Here is a 23320-nt window from a genome sequence, read left to right as displayed (position 1 = left end):
CAGGGATTGTGGCCTGGGCCACCAGTCTTTGTTGTCAAATTGCGTCAATATGTGACTTTCTGGATACACATGTAACCCAGGGAGCTGCAGTGCTGATGGAGCATCTGATAACCTTACTGTTCTGTCCTTAGCTGTGGTTGATGGTAACAGCGACTGAGCTTGCTGGAGTAGCCTGGAGCAGAGAGCCCAGCGCATGCAGGGAGGCTGTGGTCAGGAGCTGCTGTGTGAGGACATGGGTGTTCTGAGTTCCCGCCAGCCTGAAGCCAGTGTTACCACTGACCTTTATAGATATCTTATCTAACAGCTTCTCTTTAGCCTGCGCCATGTGTGGGTGAGATGTTTCTTTCTCCTAGAAGGTTCATAGCAGAGATGGATGGAGTTAGAGAGTCTGTGCCTAGTTCTCTCACTGGGAATTACCTAAATAATAAATTGTCTGGGCTACTGGCACATGATGAGTATTCAACAAATTAACATAACTAAATGATAAGTTTATAAATTGAAAAACTTAAACTGTTTGGGTCAGCTGTCCAATTTCCAGTAAGCATATTGGCAGGTGCCATGCTTATTAACCGTGCTTTTGAAATACTTAGCTGCACAGTAGTACGTAGACTCAAGAGTTCACTTTTAAAGGCTCCTTCCATACAGTGTGCTGAAGGCCTTTAAGGGTTTCCTGACGGGCAGACTGTTTCTTTTGGTTCCATGTCATATATTTCCTTGGACTGTGCTCTGTGATTTTTGCCCTTCCCTTTAGTTCTTCTGTCTCTGACCTTTGAATAAAGTGGTCCTGGGAAAAAGGCTTTGATTGGTTTTATAGTTTTGAACAGTTTAAATCTGCCTTTTGGGGAAAGGATAGATGTTCGTGATTTTTTTTTTTCCTACTGAAAGGCTGGACTGGAAAACCCTTCAAGCCTCGTGACTACTGCTCTTTATTTGGTTAGGCAGGCTTATACAAAGAGGAAAAAAGTGCTTCCTGTTTAAATTAGAAAAATTTACCCCTCCTCCATAATTATGAGATTATAGCGATCCTGAACAGTCTGAAGAAGTTTGGTTTTGCTTCAGTTTTTCTTCTTGCGTGTCAGGGTGCTTTGCCAACTCTAATTGAGTACATCTCTGGTTACTACTAGTTTAACAAGGGAACTGTGTTATAGATGTGAATATTCGGTGGGAGGAAGAAGTAATATTTAAGTCTCTGTTATAGGTTAAGTTAGTAATAGTTACTTTTGTTGAGATCAACTAAGATGCACACCATACATGCACACTTGCTCTCGATCTCCTCCTCTCCCCTCCCTTCCCATTTCTTTTCCTCTCCTCTCCTCTCTTCTCTTGTTCTCTCTCTTTTCTCTCTCTCTTCTAGTTCAGGAGCTTCTGAACATCTGGAACAACTGAGCTTCCGAACATCTGGAACAGCTTAGCAAGTATTGCCCAGATGGTGACACCTTCCATCATCAAAGCAGCCTTAGGATTTCCATTTATCTATGTGCAGTTAACAGATGACTAGTGGATGGTTATTGTTAACTGTCAACCTGACAGACTCTAGAGTCCCCTGGACATCAGAGTCTGAGCATGCATGTGAGGGGCTATCTTAGTTTGTTAATTGATGTGATCTTTTTAATTACAAAAATGTTTATATGTATGTGGGTGTTTTTCCTGTATGCATGATCTTTGTACCATATATGTGCTTGGTGTTCACAGAGTCCCAAAGAAGGTGTTGGAGGAACTAGAAGGTGTAGAGATACTACTGATAGTTGTGATCTGCCATGTGAGTGCTGTGAGTTGAATCCCAGCCTTGTGGAATACCATCAAGTGCTTTCATAAAAATTGAGCATTCCTTCATTCCCAGAAAGGCCCGTCTTAATTGTGAGCAGAATCATTTCCTGGGCAGGGAATTCTAGATTGTGTACAATGGACAAAGTGAGCCGAGTGTCCTCTCTATTTCTTGACTGTGCACACAGTGTGACTAGCTCACAGGAGCTCCTGAGGCTGTGAATTGTGATTCCCTTGCCGTGATAGACTATAACCTGGGACTGTAAGCCAGATGAAACCCTTTCTTTAAGTTGTCAGAGTATTTCCTATCATAGCAACAAGAAAAGAAACTAAAACAAACATATTAAAAAGACTTGACTCAGAAAACATCTCTCCCAGGTTGCAGGAGGTCCTCACAGCTCACGATGGGATATGCACCTGTGCAGACCTTAAGACAATGCCGTGAGTCATGGCAGAATCAGGAATGTAGGCTGTTCACATTGGACACGGGCTTTCCTCATCAAACAAGAAGAGAACAGATGGGCTCAGATGGCCAGCCAGCATGCTCGCCTCTTCTCCAGCTTCAGTGGGCCTTCTCACTACCACACTAGAGTCTGATTGTAGTTTTCAGGAAATTGAAGGTTGGAGTTTGATCCATGGTCCTTTCCTGGTTTTATAATACTGGGATTTTTACAATCCTGGTTTTACAATCCTGGTTTTACAAGTTCTGGGATTGAACTTAGATCTTGTCCACTGACTGAGCTATCTCGATAGCCCAGAAAGGCCTTTTTTATTCAACCTTAAAACAAATGGCGTCATATTGCATGTAATGTCAAAGATTATGATGTTCGTTTCACTAAGGCAACCAAAGGGCTTTATCTTAATGCTATAATAAGACCACCAATTCAGACTTAAAAACCAAGTTATAATTATGACAGGTAGAAATAACTCAGGAAATCTTTCAAATACTCTAGCATGTAGCCAGTTATTTCCTAACTCACCAGAAGAGGAAAATTTGAGATGGTTGTAAGACAGAACTCAGCCTGAAGACCCACCAGCAACAAGGAAGGTGTGCCTACATGTGAGGTGTTGGTGGCTTCACTCTGTGCTTAGGGCTGTGTTGAACAGTGCAGGCCCCTGGACCGGTTCAGATACTGTTGTGGCAAAGGCTATGCCTTCCTTTCCTTAGAAAGCTGGAAGAGTTTTCTGTTGGTCAGCCACCTTGCCATGTGGCTTTGTCACTGCCATGTGCATTTCCACGTGGCTGTGTTGTGTTCTGGGTGGTCTCTATACTGTTGAGAGAGAGCTCTGGTGTCCTAGAATGGAGGAGAGGAACGCCATTTAGTTCTTCCTGCAGGTCAGAAGCAGAGTTCAACTGCTTCTGCCTAGCTGTCCCGTTTCAGAACCCGACCCAGAGCCTGGGCCTCTTGACTTGTGAATACTTTCCTTTTCATGTTGGTAGAGTCAGAAAATGTCACGATACCAAATTTAGCATGGCAAACTATTTATCTAGCTGCTTTTCTTAGATTAGAACATAAACTTGTCTTAGATTTTGGCTGCTGCAGACATTTTGATTTCTCTCTGCTCAACCGTCGCTGGATCTCTTCCCCTAAATGATTGACAGTGACCTTCAGCTAATTTATATAGCAGTGAAGACTTGGTGTTTGGCCGAGAACATTTGTGGCCACTGCCACAAACCTTCCCTCATCCTTCTCACTGAACGGTAACTCTACCTGTGAATCCCTTGTCCCGCATGGCAGCTGTGCTTAACCCAGGTAGTCTCAGATGATTCTGGAACCCAGAATGTTCACCAGTCCTGTATCTGACCGGCAGGGTGAAAAGCAGTATCCTCCTATGGTGAGATTAGCAGAAGGCGTGGTGAGAATTGCTGGAGAGAGGTCCTATTTCTTGGTGATTTATAAGATCTACCTCCTGACTCCCAGGCAGAAATGAAAAGAGGAAGGATGCTGTTCTGCAGCCAGGGTGTCTGCTTTCAGACCTGGCAGTGGGAGGTGGAACCCTGTGTTTTGACTGAAGCTTTTCAGCTTTGTCCTAGAAAAGCTCAAAAAGCCCTTTATTCCTCTCAGCCTAGACCCAGCAGATGAGATGGCAATAAAAAAGGATATTAAACTGTTGTAGTCCTTTGCATTGACTCTGTAAGGTCTCCATAGCCATACATGGCTGTCCTGCCCAGTTTGTTTTCCCTCTGTACCTAGCACAGTGCTGCGCGTCTTGTTGACTGCAATCATGTGTTTACTCCTTGCTCTTTTATTAGTTCTGCGAACCCTGACTGAAAGTCAGTCTGTACCAGTGTTTGGGCTCTTGTTTCCCATTTCCACACTTCTGTCTCTGGATTTATCTCAAAGAATAATGTCTTGGTGGTGTTTGTAAATAAAGTTTTTGCACTGTAATTTTACCTAAGTAAATAACCTTGTTTTCAAAACTCAAATTTTATGTATAAGATTGCTTGAAGTAATTGTGGATTCATTATCTTAAACATGTTATTTCTTTAAAAAAAAAAAAAAAAGTTCTAGAACAACCTCCGAAACATTGGCGGAAGCTCAGCCATGATGGCTTAGGTTTTAGAGTTAGCCATCTTGACCTGAGGATGTTGATGAAGCGTCTGAAGAGAATGTAGAAATGGGATTTCTGAAGAAGCTGCCTCGTGAGTGTTCTGTGGAGAGTAAGTGAGGTCAGATGTGCAAAGTGGTGGTGTAATACATGTAATACAGTGTAGGACACACCCATAAAGCTTTCTGTTTCATTATTACTGGTGAGTTTTTTTGGTAATTTTTTATATGGACTGTGACAACTTGGGCTGATATGTGTGTTGTTTCTAGGGGTGTTTAATACCTTTGCTCTCTTTTCTTCGGAAGCCCAAAGCAGTCCCAAGAATGCCTGCCAGTTTCTGTGGGGGCTCACATTTTCTTTCTTCCCTTGGCACATCTTGATTCTGGTTGTTTTAGCATCTATTGTTCATCTTTACTCCTGGGTGTGGTGTGGCTATGCATGGGCCTGCCTCTTCCTTAATTGCACTCCCAGTCTCCAGACTGCCAAGGTTTGTGTCTGGCCAGTTTTGGCTAAGGCTGGATTGATGCTACAGTGAACTGGACTGGATCCCACCTGCTTTCCTGTGGGTTCCTCCCACAGCCCTGTACCTAGTAAAACCCACTTACAGGGAGGCATAGATGTTTTCCACAGTGTACTGAAAGATGAATGCTGTTTGTGCTTGGATAATGCTTCTAGGCATGAATTCTTCTACATTACAGGATGATTAAATATGAAGTGAATTAGAACTTGTCCTCTCACAGTTGGAAAACAAGCAAACTAGTTTTAAAAGCTAAGAAAATGGTAGGGTGTGGTGGTGCATGCCTTTAATCCCAGTGCTCAGGAGGCAGAGGCAAGCAGATCCTTGTAAGTTTGAGGCCAGCCTGGTTTACAAAGAGTTCTAGGACAGCCGGACTATACAGAGAAACCCTATGTCAACAAAACAAAACAACAACAACAACAAAAAAAACCAAACCAAAACAAAACAAAACCAAAAACCAATCAAACAAAATAAGTTTTATAGAGTTGGAGATGAGTTTTTCATGAGTTGCATAAATAAGTCCTTGCTCTTAAAAAGTCCCTGTGATTCTTAAAAAATGGGCCTTTTCTAGTTCTTTCAAGGATCAGACCCTAACAGGCTCTCGAACATCTAGAATCCTTTAACGCCTATATCACAAGCACAGGCACTGTTGTGGGCAGTACTGATCTACAGTTTACTGCTCTAGTTAGCCATGAACCTGGGAGGTTGGGGCCTAAAAATGAGGTGGGCTAAAGTCTCACGCAATAGCCAATTTACTCAGAGCATCAGACAGCTTCTACTCTGAGGTTTAAGGAGCATCACCAGTGTCCAGTCACAAGGACAGGCTACACGTAGCTAAAATATGTTTCTCCATAGAGGCGGATGAATAACAAGACCTGAAGTAAACTCACTCCCATCTGCAACATCTGGTAGGAGCACAGAAACACATTACAAGAACAGTTCTGTGTTTTTGAAGTAACTGAGGTCATCAGATCCTATTTTCTTGGAGTTTTATAAGTGCTCAGGATTCCCCTCCTATAACTACATTCTTGGACTGTGTCCCAACAGTAGACCTTTCTTTAAAATGCCTTTGGCTGTATGTCTCTGGGGTGGAGTCTGAAGGACCAGAATGGCCTCCGATTCTATCCCATCATGGCCCCCACTTACACATGGGCAGAATTATTGCTATCTCAGCACTTATGTTCATGTTCCTGGAGGCTTTGTATAGCTTCCAGTCTTGGTGTTCCCGGGCCCCTTCTTGCTAAAGGACTAGTGTCTACGATGTTACTGACTCCAGTTCTGCCTTCTTCTAGGTCTCAATAGCAGCTGACGTAAACGTTTCCTCTGCTCCCTGATAATACGGTGTTCCTTACAGCATCCTACTTGACCGCTCCTCTGTGTGCTTTTCATGCTCCTCTCTCTGAGGATTTTAAACAGAGGGACTCTTCAGATGCCTTCTTTCCGCAGTTGACATAACTCTTCAAGGTCCCCTCTTGTGGTTCCATGACGTAAACATTTCATCGAATGCCAGAGTCCATAATTCTACTGCATTTGAGCAGGTCTCAGACACCACTAACCAGCAGCATCAGAGTTTTATGTCTTACAAAGGAAGAAAAGAGCAACAGCAGCTAACTAACGTGGGTGTGCTGTCCCACTGATAACATAGATCACATTTAAAATACCACACTTGTGGTAAATGCACAATCCAGAAGTAAGGAGTGTAATTTTTCTTAGCATACATGAAATGCCATTTCCAGAGTATGCGCCCTGTGTGTCCTATAAGCAGGCTTCTCAGGAGCAGAGCAACAATGTGTGGTAGCTTTGTTCAAGAAATGAGTAGGCTCCCAAGTCCCATCTTCAGATAGGAGAAGTCTTACTGCTGTGTAGAGATTTGAGTTGGCTGACCAATGAGGTTGTCCCAGCTACCTAAGCATGAACTGTGAAGTGGCCCCTGAACATGCTGTCTTCATGCACTTTGTCCAGTGATGGATGAAATTGTCATGTTGATAACCCATTTCTGGTATTGTTTAACATACTGGTAGATCATTTTGGTGTTTTTTTTTTTTTCCTCTCACTTCTTTATCCTCCATTTCTTTTTGTCTTCTGTAGCTTCAAAATTGCTTTTGACAGCTCTGGGACCTGTAAGAGTGATTGCCAAACTTTGAAATTTAATTTTCCTGCAGCAGCATCCAAAGTTAACAAAAAGACATGGGAATAATTCCTTTAAATCTTCCCATCTGCCAACACGTGTTCCTCTTCACTGTGTTTTACTCGGCTTTCTAAAAACACTTCTAAGTGGTCTAGCCTTGTTCATTTCTGTGGGGAGAGTATTCCATACTGAATATTTTTACCTTAAAATATTACCTCAGTTTAATGTACTAGAGTGAAGTTTGGTTTCACAGTCCTAAAGGTATAAAAATGATTTATATTTCATTTTTACATAGTTAATTAATATACTAGCCCTAGATAATTTAGCTACATAACTTTAAACAGCTAAGTAATTTCCCTCCTCAAAGAAATGCTATAAAGATAACATATCTTCAGTTATTTCCTTCCATAGCTGTTTCATGATGGTGTCCTTAAAGTTAGTTCAAAATAGAATGTTTAGTAAGTTAAATAAAATAACCATACAACCATATGGGAACTGACAAAATATGCTCATTAAATAGTGTGGGTCAAAGAAGAGATGAAACCTGCAATATTAGACTTCATTCAGGGGATCAAGGGAGCTATGTTTCATGAAGCTAAAGAGATGGCTCAGCACTTAAGGGCTTGTACTGCTCTTCCCAAGGTCTTATGCTCACAGTCCCCTGCAACCTCAGCTCCAGGATATCCAATGCCCTATTCTTGCCTGCTAAGGCACCTGCACTTAGATGCACAATCCCCTACCCTGTGCACATAACTGAAAACAACGTAAACCTTGAAATAAAAAGGAGCTGATCCACTAAAGAACTCATTGTGCTGCTGTTTCCACACAGCCAGGATAGGTTGTGTTGTCCTTCCTGTGGTGTGGTGTGTCGTGACACAATCTTACTGCAATATCCCAGAAACTGTTTTGTGTCCAAATACAGAAATATGTGATAAAGGGCATTTCCACACACCCAACATTTGGAGGAGCGTTCCAGTCATTAGTATCATTAGGATTTACCAGTGAATGGATGCAGTCTTTATGGTTTCTTTATGTACCTTTTTATATTTCTTGCTATGGTCATTTATGTGAAAGCAAACAGCCACATGCCATGTCTACCACTTCACAGACACACGGAAAAGCATAGTGTTTCTTTTTGATAGAACATAACTCATATTCACACACCATCAGTATGTAAATGCAGAGCTTTAATGCATGCATGTGCTGGCTTAAATGAGAAATGTTGTCTAGCTACAATGAAATAAAAACACTGACCTGTTTAAAAGTCAAGGAGATATTAGACTTCATTATTAGACTGCAATATTAGACTTCATTCAGGGGATAAAGGGAGCTGTGTCTCATGGAGCTAAAGAGATGGCTCAGCACTTAGGGGTGCGTATTGCCCTTCCCAAAACATTTACATGAATGTTTTGTGGCACATTTAAAATCACATTTTCGTAACTGGTATTTTATTACTTGATACACATTATCATGGTCTGCTACTGAGTTAAGGGGCATATTTGGGGGTTTAATTATTGGAGATATCCTCCCATGTTTTAGAGTAAATGTAAGGTTCCTGGATATTTTGTGATTGGCTCTTTTGATTTTCATCCAATGTCTCTAGGTTGAAAACGTGCGTTTGGTCGACCGAGTGTCTTGTAAAAAGGCAGCGCTGGGAACTTTGTATCTGACGGCCACTCATGTCATATTCGTGGAAAATGCACCTGACACAAGGAAAGAAACCTGGGTATGACGTCCACATCTTTAGCCTTACCTGTCTTTCATTGGTTTCAGGATGGGGACCATGGACTTTTGGGGGCATTTTGGAAGTGATTTCTGAGGTGTATTAGAAAAGTAATTTCCTTCTGAAATCACAGCCATACCTGATGCATGTAGATATTTCAAACACTGATATCTAGGCATCATCAAAGGTAGGCCTAGCAGTGGCTGAAGCTGCTAGAGCCTTATGCATGGCGCGGGAAAAGATACTCAGCCCTGTCAGGTTAGCATGCTACAGTACCTGGTTTATTATAACTGCTCCTTTCAACTTCGTCTCCCCTTTTTATTGTTGTTAACAGTGCCTTGAGTCCGGTTAGGCCTGGCCATATGCACATGGTTATATTGTTGAGGCCATGTCCTCAAAGGAGGGTGGCTCTCCGTTTCTCTACAGCTCTCGGTTACCAAGAGCTCCTCCAATGAGGGTGGTGCCTTAGTCCTTGCAGGGACTTCAAAAGTATTGGTTCTATTATTTTCTAATTTTGATGTTACTTTTCTGGTAATTTCAAAAAGGAAAGCTAGAGATAGTCCCATCTCCAGGAACTTTTGTGCCTAATCATCAAACCAGTAGACATTCCTGACATTATATAACAGCACAAACATGGCCTTATAACCCACAGCCAAAATCTTGACTTGTAGGTTCCATTTTCTTACCCCATGGACAGGGATGCACACAGCTCCAGAAGGTAGCCAGGACCTCACAGTAGACAGGAGCTTCATGGAGGGCTGCCCTTAAGGACAGAACATAAATCTCCTCAAGTCAGAGAGACACAGTCCAAAATGGTTTAGTTTCTTACCAGCCTATTTTCTTAATGGAATGGTGGTTTATTCCAGAGGCTGTAGATGAGGTCAGGAGGAGGGGAATGGGGAGTTATTGATCAGAGTAACCAGAGGACTAGGCTTTGAGAGCAAGCATATTGTATATAAGGGTTTATAGTGAATCATAATATATATTTCAAAATATCTTTAGTAAATTTCAAATATATCACTATAAAATAGTAACTCAGGAAGTTTATGGATTACAGTATATACTAGTTAGCGTGATTTATTCATTCCACATCACATCTCACACTGTACTGTGATCTGCCCGTTAAAAACAACAAACAATGAGAAAGTGAAACATTCTCTTTTGCAGACTTCCTGACCACCAGCAGCTTAGAGAACAAGTGGCCACTGAACTTGAACATCCCATGTGGAATTAAGGAACATGGTGGCACTTCCCTGTGGAGCTATCTCTAACGTTTACTGATTACAAAAGTTTATTTTACTAACTTCCCATGACCTTACTTAATTTTAGCTATTAAATGCATCCAGCATTTGACTGCTCAAATGTTCCCTACCTGGAGCTGTGTAAATTTAAACGCAGAATGCTTCCTTTCAAAATAATAATCGTGGATATCAAAGCTTGGTACAGAAAACTACAAGTTCCAGATTTTTATAGCCGATTCTCAGGTAGAACCCTCCAGTTCTTGTAAGCAGTGTGGGTGTTGAGCGAGGCATATTTTAAGGAGTGTTTCTTGTCCATGTGGCTCAGAGGCCTCTCTGGCCTTTGCCAGTTTTGTTTTTTATTTATGTTAACTTTTGGTCCTAGATTCTGCACAGTCAGATCTCCACTATTGAGAAGCAGGCAACGACAGCTACGGGCTGCCCTCTGCTCATTCGCTGCAAGAACTTTCAGATCGTACAACTTGTCATACCACAGGAGAGAGACTGCCATGACGTGTACATCTCTCTGATACGCCTTGCACGGCCAGGTAGGCAAAGAGACTCGGCGTCAGAGGTGTGACTTCTGGGGAGAGACGTGAGTCATGTGGAAGGATTCGTATTGTGCTCAGGAGTAGCAGTGTTTGAGGGCTTGCTTGCCGTTCTTGCCCAAATAATCACCTGACACATTAACCTTGGCTTTGTTTTGTTTTGTTTTGTTTTGTTTTGTTTGAGCACTCTCCTGAATTATTTACCACACGGGCCTCTTTTGATAACCTTTGTATTCTTATTTCCTACATAGTGGCTATAATGTGTTTTTCTTTCAGTCTGAAACCACTTTTAAAAAATTATACAACTTTGTTAATTGAGTCACTTGGTATGAGGCCTAAGACAGAACGTACAGGTTGTTTAGTGTGGAAAACATTTGTATCCAAAACTTGTAGTGTGTTCTTCCCCACCCAGAGTGCCCTGCTTTCTTGGGTTGTTTGTTTGTTTGTTTGTTTGTTTGTTTGAGACAGGGTCTTACTATGCAGCTTTGAGTGGCCCAATGTCACAGGTTCCTCTGGTCTGGAATTACAGGGGTGAGAGCCACTGTGCTGGCTATTTTGTTCAGATAGGGTTTTGAGGGATCTATGTTTGATTTGATCATTAGTAACAACTGTCTAGGCTTTTGTTAGCATCCATGACTGTTGGTGAAGTTCCTGGTGGTTCTCTCAAATAGAACCCCCCCATGTTTGGACATGGAAAATGGGCAGTCTGTGTAACTGTCTTGTTCTAGCCTGTGTAGTATTTGGATCTTTAGATGGAGAGATCACTATATACCTCTAGAGAAGTGTTCCTTGACTCTCTGCAAGGCCTGTGTGAGCTTGCTCAAAGGAAGTATACCTCCAGGCTTCATGGGAGTTACAGCTAAAAGATACCAACTCAGTTGTACTTCACAGTCACATGGAAGGCTTCAGTAGGAAAACTAGGATATGTGCTTATATTTTCTTTACAACATGATGAAAAGTTTGTGACCTTTGCAAAGCACTGGGCTGGGTTCTGATTTCCCTAGGACAGGACTGTAGGGAGCTTAGAGCAGTGTTCCTTCACGGAAATGAGGCCTGGGAATTGTCCCAATCTGGTGGTTTTGACTTTGCTTTGTTCTTCTTTCAAGCTGAGACCTTTCCCCACCTCCTATCGTGTTAAAGAATAACTGCAGAGTAAGCCAGAAAAGCAGTTGAACTCTTGTGGAGGGCGCTCTATAATTGGAACAGCAGTTCTGGGAAGATGTACGCCGGGCTGCATGCAGCAGAGTTTGCAGGGCGAGTTATGTGCCAGCAATTTCTGCGCCACTGATTAATGGATGTGCAGGGTAATAAATGAGCTCTGACTGGATTAATGGGATTTAGGAATAGCTGGAGAACTGGGAAGGCCTTAGTAGCCTCTAAGGGTGGGGAGGCTGTGGTGGGAGCCGAAAGGGCTTGAACTTACTGTGAGGGACCATCTGTGTTTAAAAAGGCATGCTTTTTCTTAAAAGGTGACATTTTGGTCATTAGATTTTAGATGATGCCAGCGACCTGATTGGCTGCCTTTTCCCTAAAAGAAAACATAGTAATTAATTTAATTAAAACTATCACCTGAGTGGATTTAAAATGTCTGTAGCATTCTGAAACACTGGGATTAAAAATGGTAGGTTACGCAACACATGGGTGTTCTAATAAATGTGGGAAGACGATACAAAGGCTAGGCAGTTCTAAAGCTACTGAGTGCAGCGCTGAGGCTGCGGCATATGACCGGAAGCACTGAAATCAGGAAGATGAGCAGAGGTAGAGGGACTCAGACATGAAGCACACATGATTTGCCACAGATCATCTAGGCAGAGTTGACAAAATGACTCATCCTTCCCCAGTAGGCAGGTCAGAGTAAGGAGGAAAGGGAGAGAGAAGGGGGAAGGGTGAGAGTCAGCTGGTGAGGGAAGTGTACAGTGCAGGGCCGCCTGTCACTCAGAGTCTCTTCTGGTTACATATTTCATCTCTTGTGGATATGGCTCATTGCAGGGTACTGCAAAAAATGTTTGGGAGTTCAAGACCTATAAAGGAGCTATTTTCTATGCTCTATAGGTCCTTAGATTTCTGGGACTACTAAAAAATCGGGACAAATTTCACTGGTTTGTTTGTATCTCATGTAAACAAAAATGGATAAACATTTGGTCATGGATTAGGAAGGATGCCAGTATCAGATAATTCAGTAAAAAGAGTGGTTGGCCCCAAGGATGAGAAGTTCCATTAACCTGGGTGACGTACTTGTGAGGGTCTGGAATTCTCTGAGTGAAGGACGCCTGTTTCTCAGCAGGCTCAGCTTTCCCACGTGCTCAGTCCCTATGTTCATCCTTCTAATTTGCCTTCTGCTGTTTATTTTTATATCAATTATCTTACTACTGTAGTGTTTGCATGTCCTTCAGTCTTAAATAATTTCTTATGTTTATTTTCCTCTCCTTTCTTTTTAAAATTACAGCCTTTTAAAGTTATCTTATTTCCCAATTCTTCTTCATATTTTCCCCCCTTTGGTGGTGGGAATTGAACCTTGGACCTTACCCATGCAAAGGGCTTAACTGTACCACTAGGTACACCCACAGCTCTGTGTGTTTACTATGGCTTTCAAAACTCCCGTGGTTGGGTTTGTCTCATCTGCTTAATGTGAATCTTTTATGTTGTCTAAGTCATTGATGCTTGGGTAGATTTCCAGTGGCAGTTTATTTTTGAGCATGTAGGTGCACATATTCATATGTGTGTGGTTGCACGTGTGCACTTGTGTGTGTGGGGGGGCTGGAGGACAGCTTCAAGTTAATTGAGAGCTGCCGAATCATTTTTTTTTTCAGTTTTTTTTCTTTTAGTTTGTATTTTATTGTTTATGTGTATTTGACAGTGTTTGTTTGCACAACATGTTTGCAGCTTCTGAAGGAGCCAGAGGAGGGCACCAGATCACTTGGCACTGGAATTAAGAGCTGCCTGTGGTGCTGGGAATCAGATCTGTCTAACCACTGGAGTATCTCTGCAGACTTTGTGTTTTGAGAGAGAGAGAGAGAGAGTCTCTAACAGGGTCACAGCAAAGCGACCTGCCAGTCAGTCTCAGGATCTATCTGCCTGTCTTTGCTTCCTCAGTGATGAGATTCAGGTTGAGCCATCATGCCTGGATATTTTTAATGTCAGTTCCGGGGACTAAATTAGGTCCTCGTGTTTGCAAGGTGGCAGCTTTACTGAGTCGCCATTTCCTACTCTGGTCATTCCTTTTTCTCTTAATTGGTGATGTTCATCTGAGTCTGGGAGTCCTCTTCCAAGGCATTAGCTTCCACATTCCTGATGTTAATTTAAACTTGGACTTGCTTAAAATTCACAGTGAAGGTGAGACATGCTTATTATTTTATGCAAGGTTGAGCAATTCAGTAGCAGGCTGTGTTATCTTCTTACTGTTCTCTGATATGTTCCCTTGCATTCATTTTGAGTTGGCTAAATTCAGTGGACTTTTAAATCTAAGGCAATTGGCTTTCAGGACTTAGCTTCTGGTCTAAGAAACTCCACAGTTCAGTATTGCGGTGATTGTTGGTGGCCTTCTCATCCTTTTTACTTTTTCTTTGATTTTTTTTTTAAAAGTACTTTTAATATTAAGCTACCCTCTATTTTTCAAAGTTACTCTGCAGTGAGATAAAATCCTTTTGCCTTTTTTCTGAATACCCTCTTCTCATACTCTGCTGATCGCTGCAAAACAAATCCCTTTCCTCCCTCCCAGTGTTTCCCTTCTGACCACATTTCCAGAGTTAACCAGGTGACATCTCGTCTGTGAGAGAAGAGCAAAGGATCAGCGACACGTTCCACATTTTGCGTCTGTACTTGGTGAACTTGGGTTTGCTCCAGGGAAGTTCAGTTTTCTGAGGAAGAAGGCAGTGGGGAGAGAAGGAAGTTGAGCTGGTGTGGAGGTCTCCTGCCTCCCAGGGTCAGAAGACACAGCGAGCAATGGGGCTAAACCATGGAGAGCCCCTATCTCCGCATCCAGTTTTCATTATGCATCTGACTGAGATACCAGACAGGCTTTCCAGAAATACTCAAGCTTAGTTAATTTCATGTGATATTTTATGAATTGTCCCTTTGCTTTTTCTGGATAAAAAAATGCTCAAGTCTGCCTTTGCTAAGGTAATTACATGGTCTCAGTAGGTAGTATGCCAGAAGATATTAATACAGTTTGTAACTTTCTGTAATTTAAAAGGCAAGTTTTAAAATTAAAGGTGCATCTTAGATTATTCCCATAGATCAGAAGCTTGACTTTGTTTTTTTCATTGTTGTTGTTTTGTTTTGCTTCTGCTTTTTATAGGAGGAGGGCCAGAGTGCCCTCCTGGTCAGGATACTCTAGGGTGATCCTTATCACCCCACTCTTTTGTTGGGTGTGGTGGCACAGACTGTAGATATGGAAAGTCTGAGGGACACTTATTATGTCTGCAGTGAATCAGCTGAGGGAGTTGGCCTTGCTGAACAGGCAAATATTTTCCTCTGTGTTCAAAGTTAACGGTTTCTATATGAAAAGCTTCAATACAACAAAAGGATAAATAGTTCATGGACCGAGACACAGCTTGTGTTTCAAAAGACCGTATTTGTGAGACACACATCTGATAAGGGATTGATATACAAACCATATAAGGAACTTAAACTCTGTGTGAAAAAAACTCATAATCCAGGTTAGAATTACAAGGTACCTATAGTGAGAATTCTGGAATTTTGGTTTCTTTAAAAAAAAAAAAACCACGGAAATAATATGACTATGTTTGCGTTTTAATTCCAGATGTGGGGTGTGGGCTGCTTCCCAGCAGTTGACTGTGTTTGCCTCGTGCTCTAGCAGGGACATGTTTTTATCAGCTGTGGATAGTTTCTGTGATTGTGTGACGTTTGTTAGTAGTTGAGTTCAAAGAAGAAGTTAAATTCAGATCTCTCTCTCTCTTTCTCTCTTCCCCTTCCCTCCCTCCCCTTCCCCCTCTATTTTTCTTTCTCTCCTATCTAATGATAGGGGGTGAAGCAGGGAAGGGGAGGATAAAGAGTGGGAAAAAGAAGAACCCACAAAGTAGCAAAGACCAGCTACAGGACGTAACTAGATACTTCTAAATGGAAGATCTGAGAGGAATCAGCCTCACTAATCACTAGGGAGATGAAAAACTAAAAGCACATTGAGATACCACCTCACATCTATTAGAGTGGCTAATGTGAAAAATAAAGGAACCTCTTTGAGATCAGAAAGGAGATATAGGAAAGAGAACTCTTGCATACTGTGGGTCTATAAATGAGTGTCACCAATAAGAACATCGTGGACACGCCTCTAAAAACTGAATAAAGAGCTACCGTTTGATTCACCTGACAGATTTGAGAAAGAGACTTAGCCACAGTACATTAGCAAGATACAGGTCCACGATATGGAGGCTTTCTTGCCCTCATATGGAATTTTAAATTGGGCCTGAGGATTTGTTTATCATCCCTTGCTATAAAAATGCCCAAAGGGAAAAAAAAATTTAGAATTTCAGAGTCAACCTAGTCTAATATCTTCTAGCTCCAGGATGATCTTGCTGTTCATTGTTCAGTGTCAGCCCACATACAGAAAGCTGTCAGTCCTGGCGGGATTTTCTCTTCCTACCATTAAACCCATTTGTAAACATTTAATGAAGGAAGCTTAACTTCCATTATTACCACCAGGGAGCTGAAGATGTCTCAAGAGATCCTTTGGCATCTGCAGTTAGCCTTACGGCAACAGAAGTCTGTCATGAAAATGGTGCTCAGTAATGGAAAAGATGGGTCAGCGTTGAACAGGCTGTTCCCAGAACAGGGCCTCAGTCTTCTCTGCTGGTCCCCATTAGCTCATGTGACAGATCTGGTCTGTGTGAGTGTGTCTGTGCACCTTTCTTATCTCTGCAGCCTGTTCTGTTTTAGAAGGTGATAGCAAGAACACTCAAGTGTGGCATAATCTGTCTAGCTTGGCCTCTTATGGGTCTGGGGAGAAGGACTGAGTCCTTGAAAATTCCCCTATCTTTCTTTAAAACATGACTGTGCCTTTCTTCCTTCATGTGGGTGAGTCATCTTAACAGCAGTCAAAACAAGCTTTCAGCTGAGTTTTCCTTGGCTCCTTGCTGGTGGCCAGATCCTGTATAGGACCCGCAGTCACTTGCAGGAGCCTTAAATTGTTTGCACAGAGGGCTGTCAGCAAGCTGAGCACTAAATGGAAGGACCTGGGGAAACTGAGGATATAAGCACATATTGGAGGGAGACAAGAAGTTTAGGTGGAGGAAAGGAAATCAAGCTGAGAGCTGCCGTGGGGCGCATGGAGCACGGCGATGCTGAGCATGTGGCTGCCAGCTCTGTGACCTGAGTGAGCGCTGCCCCTCAGCCTCCCTTGCCTTACTTTTCTCATCTCTGAAGCGAGGATTAGGATTGATGTGCACCAGCTGGATCAATCGGTTTGTTGGAACAAAATCTAGAACAAGACAAGGCCTCCTCCTCTTCCTCCTCCTCCTCCCCATCATCAAGAATTAAGGCTTATACTTCCAACATGGTAGCCACTGGCCATGACTTGTAGTAATACAAACTGCATGAGGAGTCCAAGAAGCAGAACACAATGTGTATTCTGTAGTATATTTTGTAGTATTACATATTAAAGTAACTATTAGCTATAGTGGATTAAAATACTACTAAATTAAATTCAGCTTCTTTTTAATTCTTAATGTGGGAACAGGAAGTTTTGTAATGACAGTGTGGGTTACATTGTATTTCTGTTGGGCAGTGCTGAATTGTATACTTCCCTTATAAGGCAGGGCCAGAGCAAAGAGAGCCAAGGGCTAGATTTCATTAGGGAAAGGGGAACCATGAGGCTTGTGGGCTTGATCTCCCAAGCCTGAAGGATAAAAATGTCCAGGCAAAGCTGAAGGAAGGCTTTCATGGTTCATCCCTCAGTTTGGACTCCCAAGTACAGGAGTGCATTAGGAACTGATTTTATTAATTAATCCTATAAATATCTTAAGAGCAAAACAATTATATGTAGTTGTTAAAAATACACATTTTTAATGGAAATGTAACAAAATTCATACCCTTTGTAACTCTTTTGTTTCTGCTTTCTTAATACTGTGAGCACCCCTGTCTCTTAGAATCTGTTCCAAATCCAGGCACAATAGATAGCTGATGAATCCCTACATTCTTATTTTTATTCTCCATATTTTATGTGTTTTAGAAAATATATTCACTTTTAAAGTAGTTAACACAAAAACTGCTTTACATAGGGAAGGAGGCTCCTGCCGAGTTGCATCCAGATGCCTCCAGGTCTTCTTGTCATTGCTGGGTGCCCTTGTCCCCATGCCAGGGGTGGGAGGCTGGAATGGTGAACTCCAGCTGGGACAGAGTGGTTTGGGGGCAGATTGGTTCTGGCTTTGACCTCGCTTGATTTGGCTGTACTCTCTTTCTCTTGCAGTGAAGTACGAGGAGCTATACTGCTTTTCCTTCAATCCCAAGCTGGATAAGGAAGAACGGGAGCAGGGCTGGCTGCTGGTTGACCTTAGTGAAGAATACAAGCGAATGGGCCTCCCTGATAGTTATTGGCAGCTCAGCGATGTGAATAGAGACTACAGAGTGAGTGGCGGCGCCATTTTAGTGGAGTACAAACACTTACTTCTCATGAGGTTACCATGTCAGTTAGCGTGGGATTGCCTTTATCTCCTCTAGATTTTGCATCTCTTTGTAGATGGAGTCTGAGGGTCCACACATCTTTCACTATGCTGGTCTCTGGCCCCTCCAGCACTGGGGATCAAACCCAAGCTCTTATGCATGCTATATAAGTAATCTGCCACTGTAGCTATATCCCCGGCCCAGTCCGCCCTTCTCTTCCAACTGCACCTAGAATGAGTCCCTCAAGACCATCCTCTTAAGGGGTGAGTGTTTGTGAACTCAGGACGGCCCAGTGGAGACTCTATGGCCAGCAGCTGATGGGAGAGCTGGCTGGATCCTCATTCTCCCATCACATCTTTTTATAGCACAGAGGACGATTAGTGTGGAAATCAGAGGGACCCTGATGGCAGTTTGGCACCAGCCTCTTGATGTGCTCACTGTATTCTCAATTGGTACATAAGGTCACCAAGAGGCTCCCTAGAGAGATGTGAAAAAAAAATGTGCCTATACTCCCAGGAAGGAGTGCCAAGTGAACCTCTTGTTCTCTCCAGTGACGAGCTCACAAGTCAGAATTAATTCCTAGTGCTCCAGGGAGTTAGCAAGAAAAGGGGATAGAGACTGGAGAGTGTCGGGGAGAGAGGATAAGTTTTTTGGTTTAACCCTGTAGTGCATTTGTGGGTATGTATGCTGAGGCTCAAGCCCAGGGTCCTGTGCATGTCATGCAAATGGTGTACCACTGAGATAATACTCCAAGCCCACTCTTCTGTCTTATTTTCCTTCCTTCATTCACAGTTACATTACAGTTACTTTGACAGCCTCTTTTCTTATTTAAATAGTGCCCGTGTTTAGTGGCCATTCATAGTGACTCTGATTCTCCTCTTCACATTCTTGTTCCTTTGTTTTACAAGACTGTCTTGGTGTACATTTATAGATACTGTTTTGCTTTAGTAACTGTTCTTGTTCATGTAGCTATTACGAATACATTACAGCATGTTTTCTGACCTTCAGAACTTCTGATTTATGATTTTTTTTTGTTTTGAGATAGTCTCAGGTAGTTCTGGCTGGACTCAAACTCACAATATAAGGATGGCCGTCAGCTCCTGGTGCTCCTGCCTCCTGCTGTAGAGTGCCGGGGCATAAGGTCTGCTTCCATGGCTGACGTGTGGGGCGCTTGGACATTGAACCCCGAACTTCTCACATGCTAGGGAAACACTCTACCATCTGAGCTGTCCCCCAGCTCTAATCATTTATTTTAATCATGATTTCTGCTTTTATATATTGCTAATCTTTGTCTAAATTTGAGACTGTGTAAGATCTACAGTTAACATTTTTATTATTTATGATTGTTATAGTTTGACACTAAGCCTTATCCTAAAATCGGGAGGGTTTTCACTATAGTCCAGAGTATCTCAGAGATGCAGGTTACCTGAGATACAGTTGGCTCCTTAGGATAATAAACCTTCTTTGTAATTATGCGTAAACTCAATAACGATACCTTAGGCAATCTTCGTGAGGTGCTGGGTTAGTATAATTAGCCCGGATTGTCCTCTTGCTAAAGTCAACTTTTGCACCAGGTGTTTTAGCTGTAAGAGGAGAGAGTGAAGGGAAATCCAACTTTTGTAAAGGAAGTCGGATGTCTTTGTTCTTCAGTTATACGACTCTCCTTGAACAAGGAAGAAAAGAAAGTGAAATACAACCAGTGAATAATATTTTCTTGGTGCAGCTTTTTACTTTTTTGATGACTTTCCCCCTTAGAATTACCATCACAAATGAGTCATGCACAGTAACTGGAGTCCTGCATTACCCAGACTGAAAGCTGTGTGTCACTTGTCATTTTTTTTTCCACAGAAACACCCATCACAGCAAGCCTGGCCCTTTCCAGACCGCTGTGACAGAAGAGGTGAAAACCTCGGGGATTTTCTGACTTGAGAAATATCAGAGGAATATCTTAATTTACTGCCAGTTTAGACATAGAACAAAAACTGTCTTATACAGTAAGTTCTGACTCGTCATCCACTGAGGACATTTCATCTCAATCCACTCACTTCCTGTGAATCTGAGGTTAAGACTGAGAAAAATATGTGTTTTCTCTTTTTGCTTTCTGAGTTGTTGTACTCTTTGTACTGTCCTTTCAAGTGGGTGGAGTGAGAAGAACTTACAGAGGAGGCCAGCTGAGTGTGAGTGGTCTGCAGCTGGTTAGTCATGGTCACCTCTGTCGTCAGTGAAGCACCTGTGACACTTGCTAAGAGCAGCCTAAGTCTGTAAGCTCGGACTTCACTTTATAGACAGCCCTGTATTATCTCTATCTGGATAAAGCGGTTGGTGCCTGTTATAAGGTTAAAGTTTTCCTCAGGCTCGGGATGTCCCTCTGTGGCAGAGCACATGCTAGCACACAGAGGCCCAAGTTCAGTCCCTGGACATTGGGAAAAAGTTGCTCAGTCTTTCTTGTAATATAAGTTAAAATATGATCTAAACCTCATATTTAATTAGGCTTGTTTTTAATTTAATCATATTTTAAAATTTAACTTAATTAGAACTTTAGTTCCCTACAGCTAAACCTTAACCTGTTATATGATATTTTATTAATTAGTTGGCATTTCCTTGAAGTAAGTTCTAGAATCCAAGTATTTAAAAGTTGTTTCTGTGTTGATGTTTCTCAGTTCCCAACAACAAGTTTCCCCAGGTCTGACTCAGCCCCTTTGGATAGCGTCTTGGATGGATACCAACTGTGTAGGTAAATACACTGACTGGAAGGTTAGACCCAGGTGAGCAGAGAGCAGTTCTGAGAATGTGACCATCTCTGTTACTCATTTCTGCCCTAGGTCTAACAGTACGAAAGTAAGGACTGGCAACTGTTTACTGAATGAGTGTCAGAATTATGGGAAAGATCCCTAAGGGCAGGATGGCAACACGACATGTGAGCCTTTAAGGAAGGCTAATTTATTTAATGATGCCAACAAAAATATTTTAAATTCATAAACCATAGCCAAAATTGCATTCACTAACAAAGCTAAATCAGAAGTAAAAAGCAACAGCACAGCATTTCACTCTTGTGAACTTTCCCATTCTCTTTAAATTGTCCCTTTGGATTTTGAAAACCAGACAGAAATTTCAGGCTGTCCCTGAGGAACTGTAAAACGTGGTACCGTAAGTTCTGTTGTGTGTCACATTCTTCACTACCAGAGTTTGATTCCACGTCCACGAGCTAGTTATAAAATGACAGCAGCGAGATTTGGCACCTTCCTCATTCTCTAGGATGCAGGTCAGTAGAGTTCAGTATGCCGCGTTGCTGTGCAATGAAGTCCAGAACTCACCTGGCAAAGCTGGCACTTTGTGCCCCTCAAACAGTAATTCCCTCTCTTCAGTTTTTAGCATTCTACTTCCTGTTTCTATGGATTAGACTCTTAGATACTGCATATAAATGGAATCATGCAACGTTATCTCTTTATGTGGCTTTTACTGAAGAATTTAGTTCGATTTTTCAGGTTGGCTAATATCCCTATGTAAATAGAAAACATTGTGTCCCTTTGCAGGCTGACGGATTTGGAGGCCTGTATTTTTCTCAGCTCTCAGGGACAGTGCTGCCTCTGGTGAGGATGTGTGAACACCTCTCTACAAGTCTGCTTCCTCTCGTGGTGATTTACCCAGAGTGAGGTTTCTGGAGCATGGAGTAATTGACTTTTAAAAGTTGTGTCGGACTTCTGTACTGTTTTTCACTGTGCTGGTGCTGCTTCAAAGTCTCGCCAGCATGCAAAGGACAGGCTCTGCTTTCTCTGCATCTGTGCCAACACTTGTTTTTGGCCCTGCCTTAATGGTGCCCAGCCTGACAGTTGTGAGGCAGTTTCTCAGTGTAGTTGATTTCATGTCCCCGGCAGGTCAGTGATGCCCAGCTCCTTCTCACGTTTGTGCTGCCTTACTCTGGGTGTCTTTGGAGCTTCTCAAGTCCTTTGCTTGTTTTCACTGAAACAGTTTGCTTTTGCTGACCTGATGTTCTAGTGTATTTTGGATAGTAAACTCAGGGAACATATGATTTGGAAATATATTCTTCCTTTTTATTTTTAGTTGCCTTTACATTCTTTTAGTTGTTCCTTGGGTATATAAAAGTTATTGTTCAATGTAGTCTCTTCTTTTTTTCCCAGTGCTTATAACTTTGGCATTATGCATAGACATCAAAGCCAGGTTTAATAGGAAGCTTTTCCTCTTATATTTCTATGGGAGTTTTGCATCTTACCTTTAATCTGTACTGAGTTAATTTCTGTATGAGGTCTTAGGGTTCACCTTTTTCCTCTGGGTGTGAATTTTCTGTTTTCCCAATGATTAGATAAGAGGCCTTCCTTCTCCAGGAACAGTTTTGGTAATCATTGGGATTGCTCAGATGCCCATATGATGCTTATCTGTGCTCCCTTCAACACTGATCTTTTTGTCTTAATGCCAGGGTCACACCCTTTGGTTACATGTGGCTCTGTAACCTGCCTTGAAATTATGCAGCATGAATTTACAACTGTTCTTTAGAAAAAAAATGTTTTGAGTATCTGGAGTCTCTTGAGAATTCATATTAGTTTTCAGATAAATTTTTGTATTTCTCAATAACCTGCCATTGAGATTGGATAGGCTTTGCCTAGGGTCTGTACGCTGCTTTGGACAGGGAGCCTGCTACTATTGGGCCTTCTACTATAGGAATTGAAGCATCATTCCATTTGTGTCTTCTGGAGAAGTACTTGTAGCGTTCAGGGTAGGACTTAGTTTTCACTCAGGGTCATTGTCTACTTCAAAAGGAGGATAAATTTCTTTCTTTCAGTTCTATCCATATAAAGCTGTTTATTAGAAGTCAAGTTAAATGACACTGTAGGCCTGAGGGTATGATCATCATCATTATTATCAATGGCATTAGGTCTTAACAGGTGCTTCAGCTTCTTAGAAATTCTAGTGGAAGATGTTCAGAATGCCGTATACTTTAGATTTGGCTATGCAGAAGCGGGATTCCCTTAAAAGAATTATAGTCAAGACAGGAGGTTGTTCCAGCCAGCTTGGACACAGCTTGGAAGTTGTTGACTAGGCACAGGTAGATGAGCTTTGGCCTTTGCATTGGCTAAGCCATGAAGGTCACAGTCTCCTCTGGAGACTCTGGATAACTCTGGTGTTGTAGAAGGTAGCAACTGCCCTTCACAGTAGGAAGTGAAGGGAGCTGCGTGCAGAGATATCAGGACAGCCTCTGGGTTGTGCTGTCAGTGTGGA

At 42.2% G+C, this 23320-nt stretch overlaps 1 protein-coding gene across 1 annotated transcript in view; it reads left to right on the top strand.

Moving 5' to 3' along the window:
- The window catches only part of Mtmr7 (myotubularin related protein 7), an 85676-nt gene that overhangs the window by 19030 nt on the left and 43326 nt on the right, over window positions 1-23320 (top strand). Inside the window, exons 2-4 of the mRNA XM_031339583.1 lie at window positions 8563-8685; window positions 10306-10468; window positions 17892-18049. Of these exons, the coding sequence (XP_031195443.1) occupies window positions 8563-8685; window positions 10306-10468; window positions 17892-18049 (444 nt within the window). The remainder of the gene's footprint in view (window positions 1-8562; window positions 8686-10305; window positions 10469-17891; window positions 18050-23320) is intronic.

Source organism: Mastomys coucha, unplaced genomic scaffold, assembly GCF_008632895.1.
Source record: "Mastomys coucha isolate ucsf_1 unplaced genomic scaffold, UCSF_Mcou_1 pScaffold22, whole genome shotgun sequence".
Lineage (NCBI taxonomy): Eukaryota > Metazoa > Chordata > Mammalia > Rodentia > Muridae > Mastomys > Mastomys coucha.
This window is presented reverse-complemented; position numbering and strand designations above follow the sequence as displayed.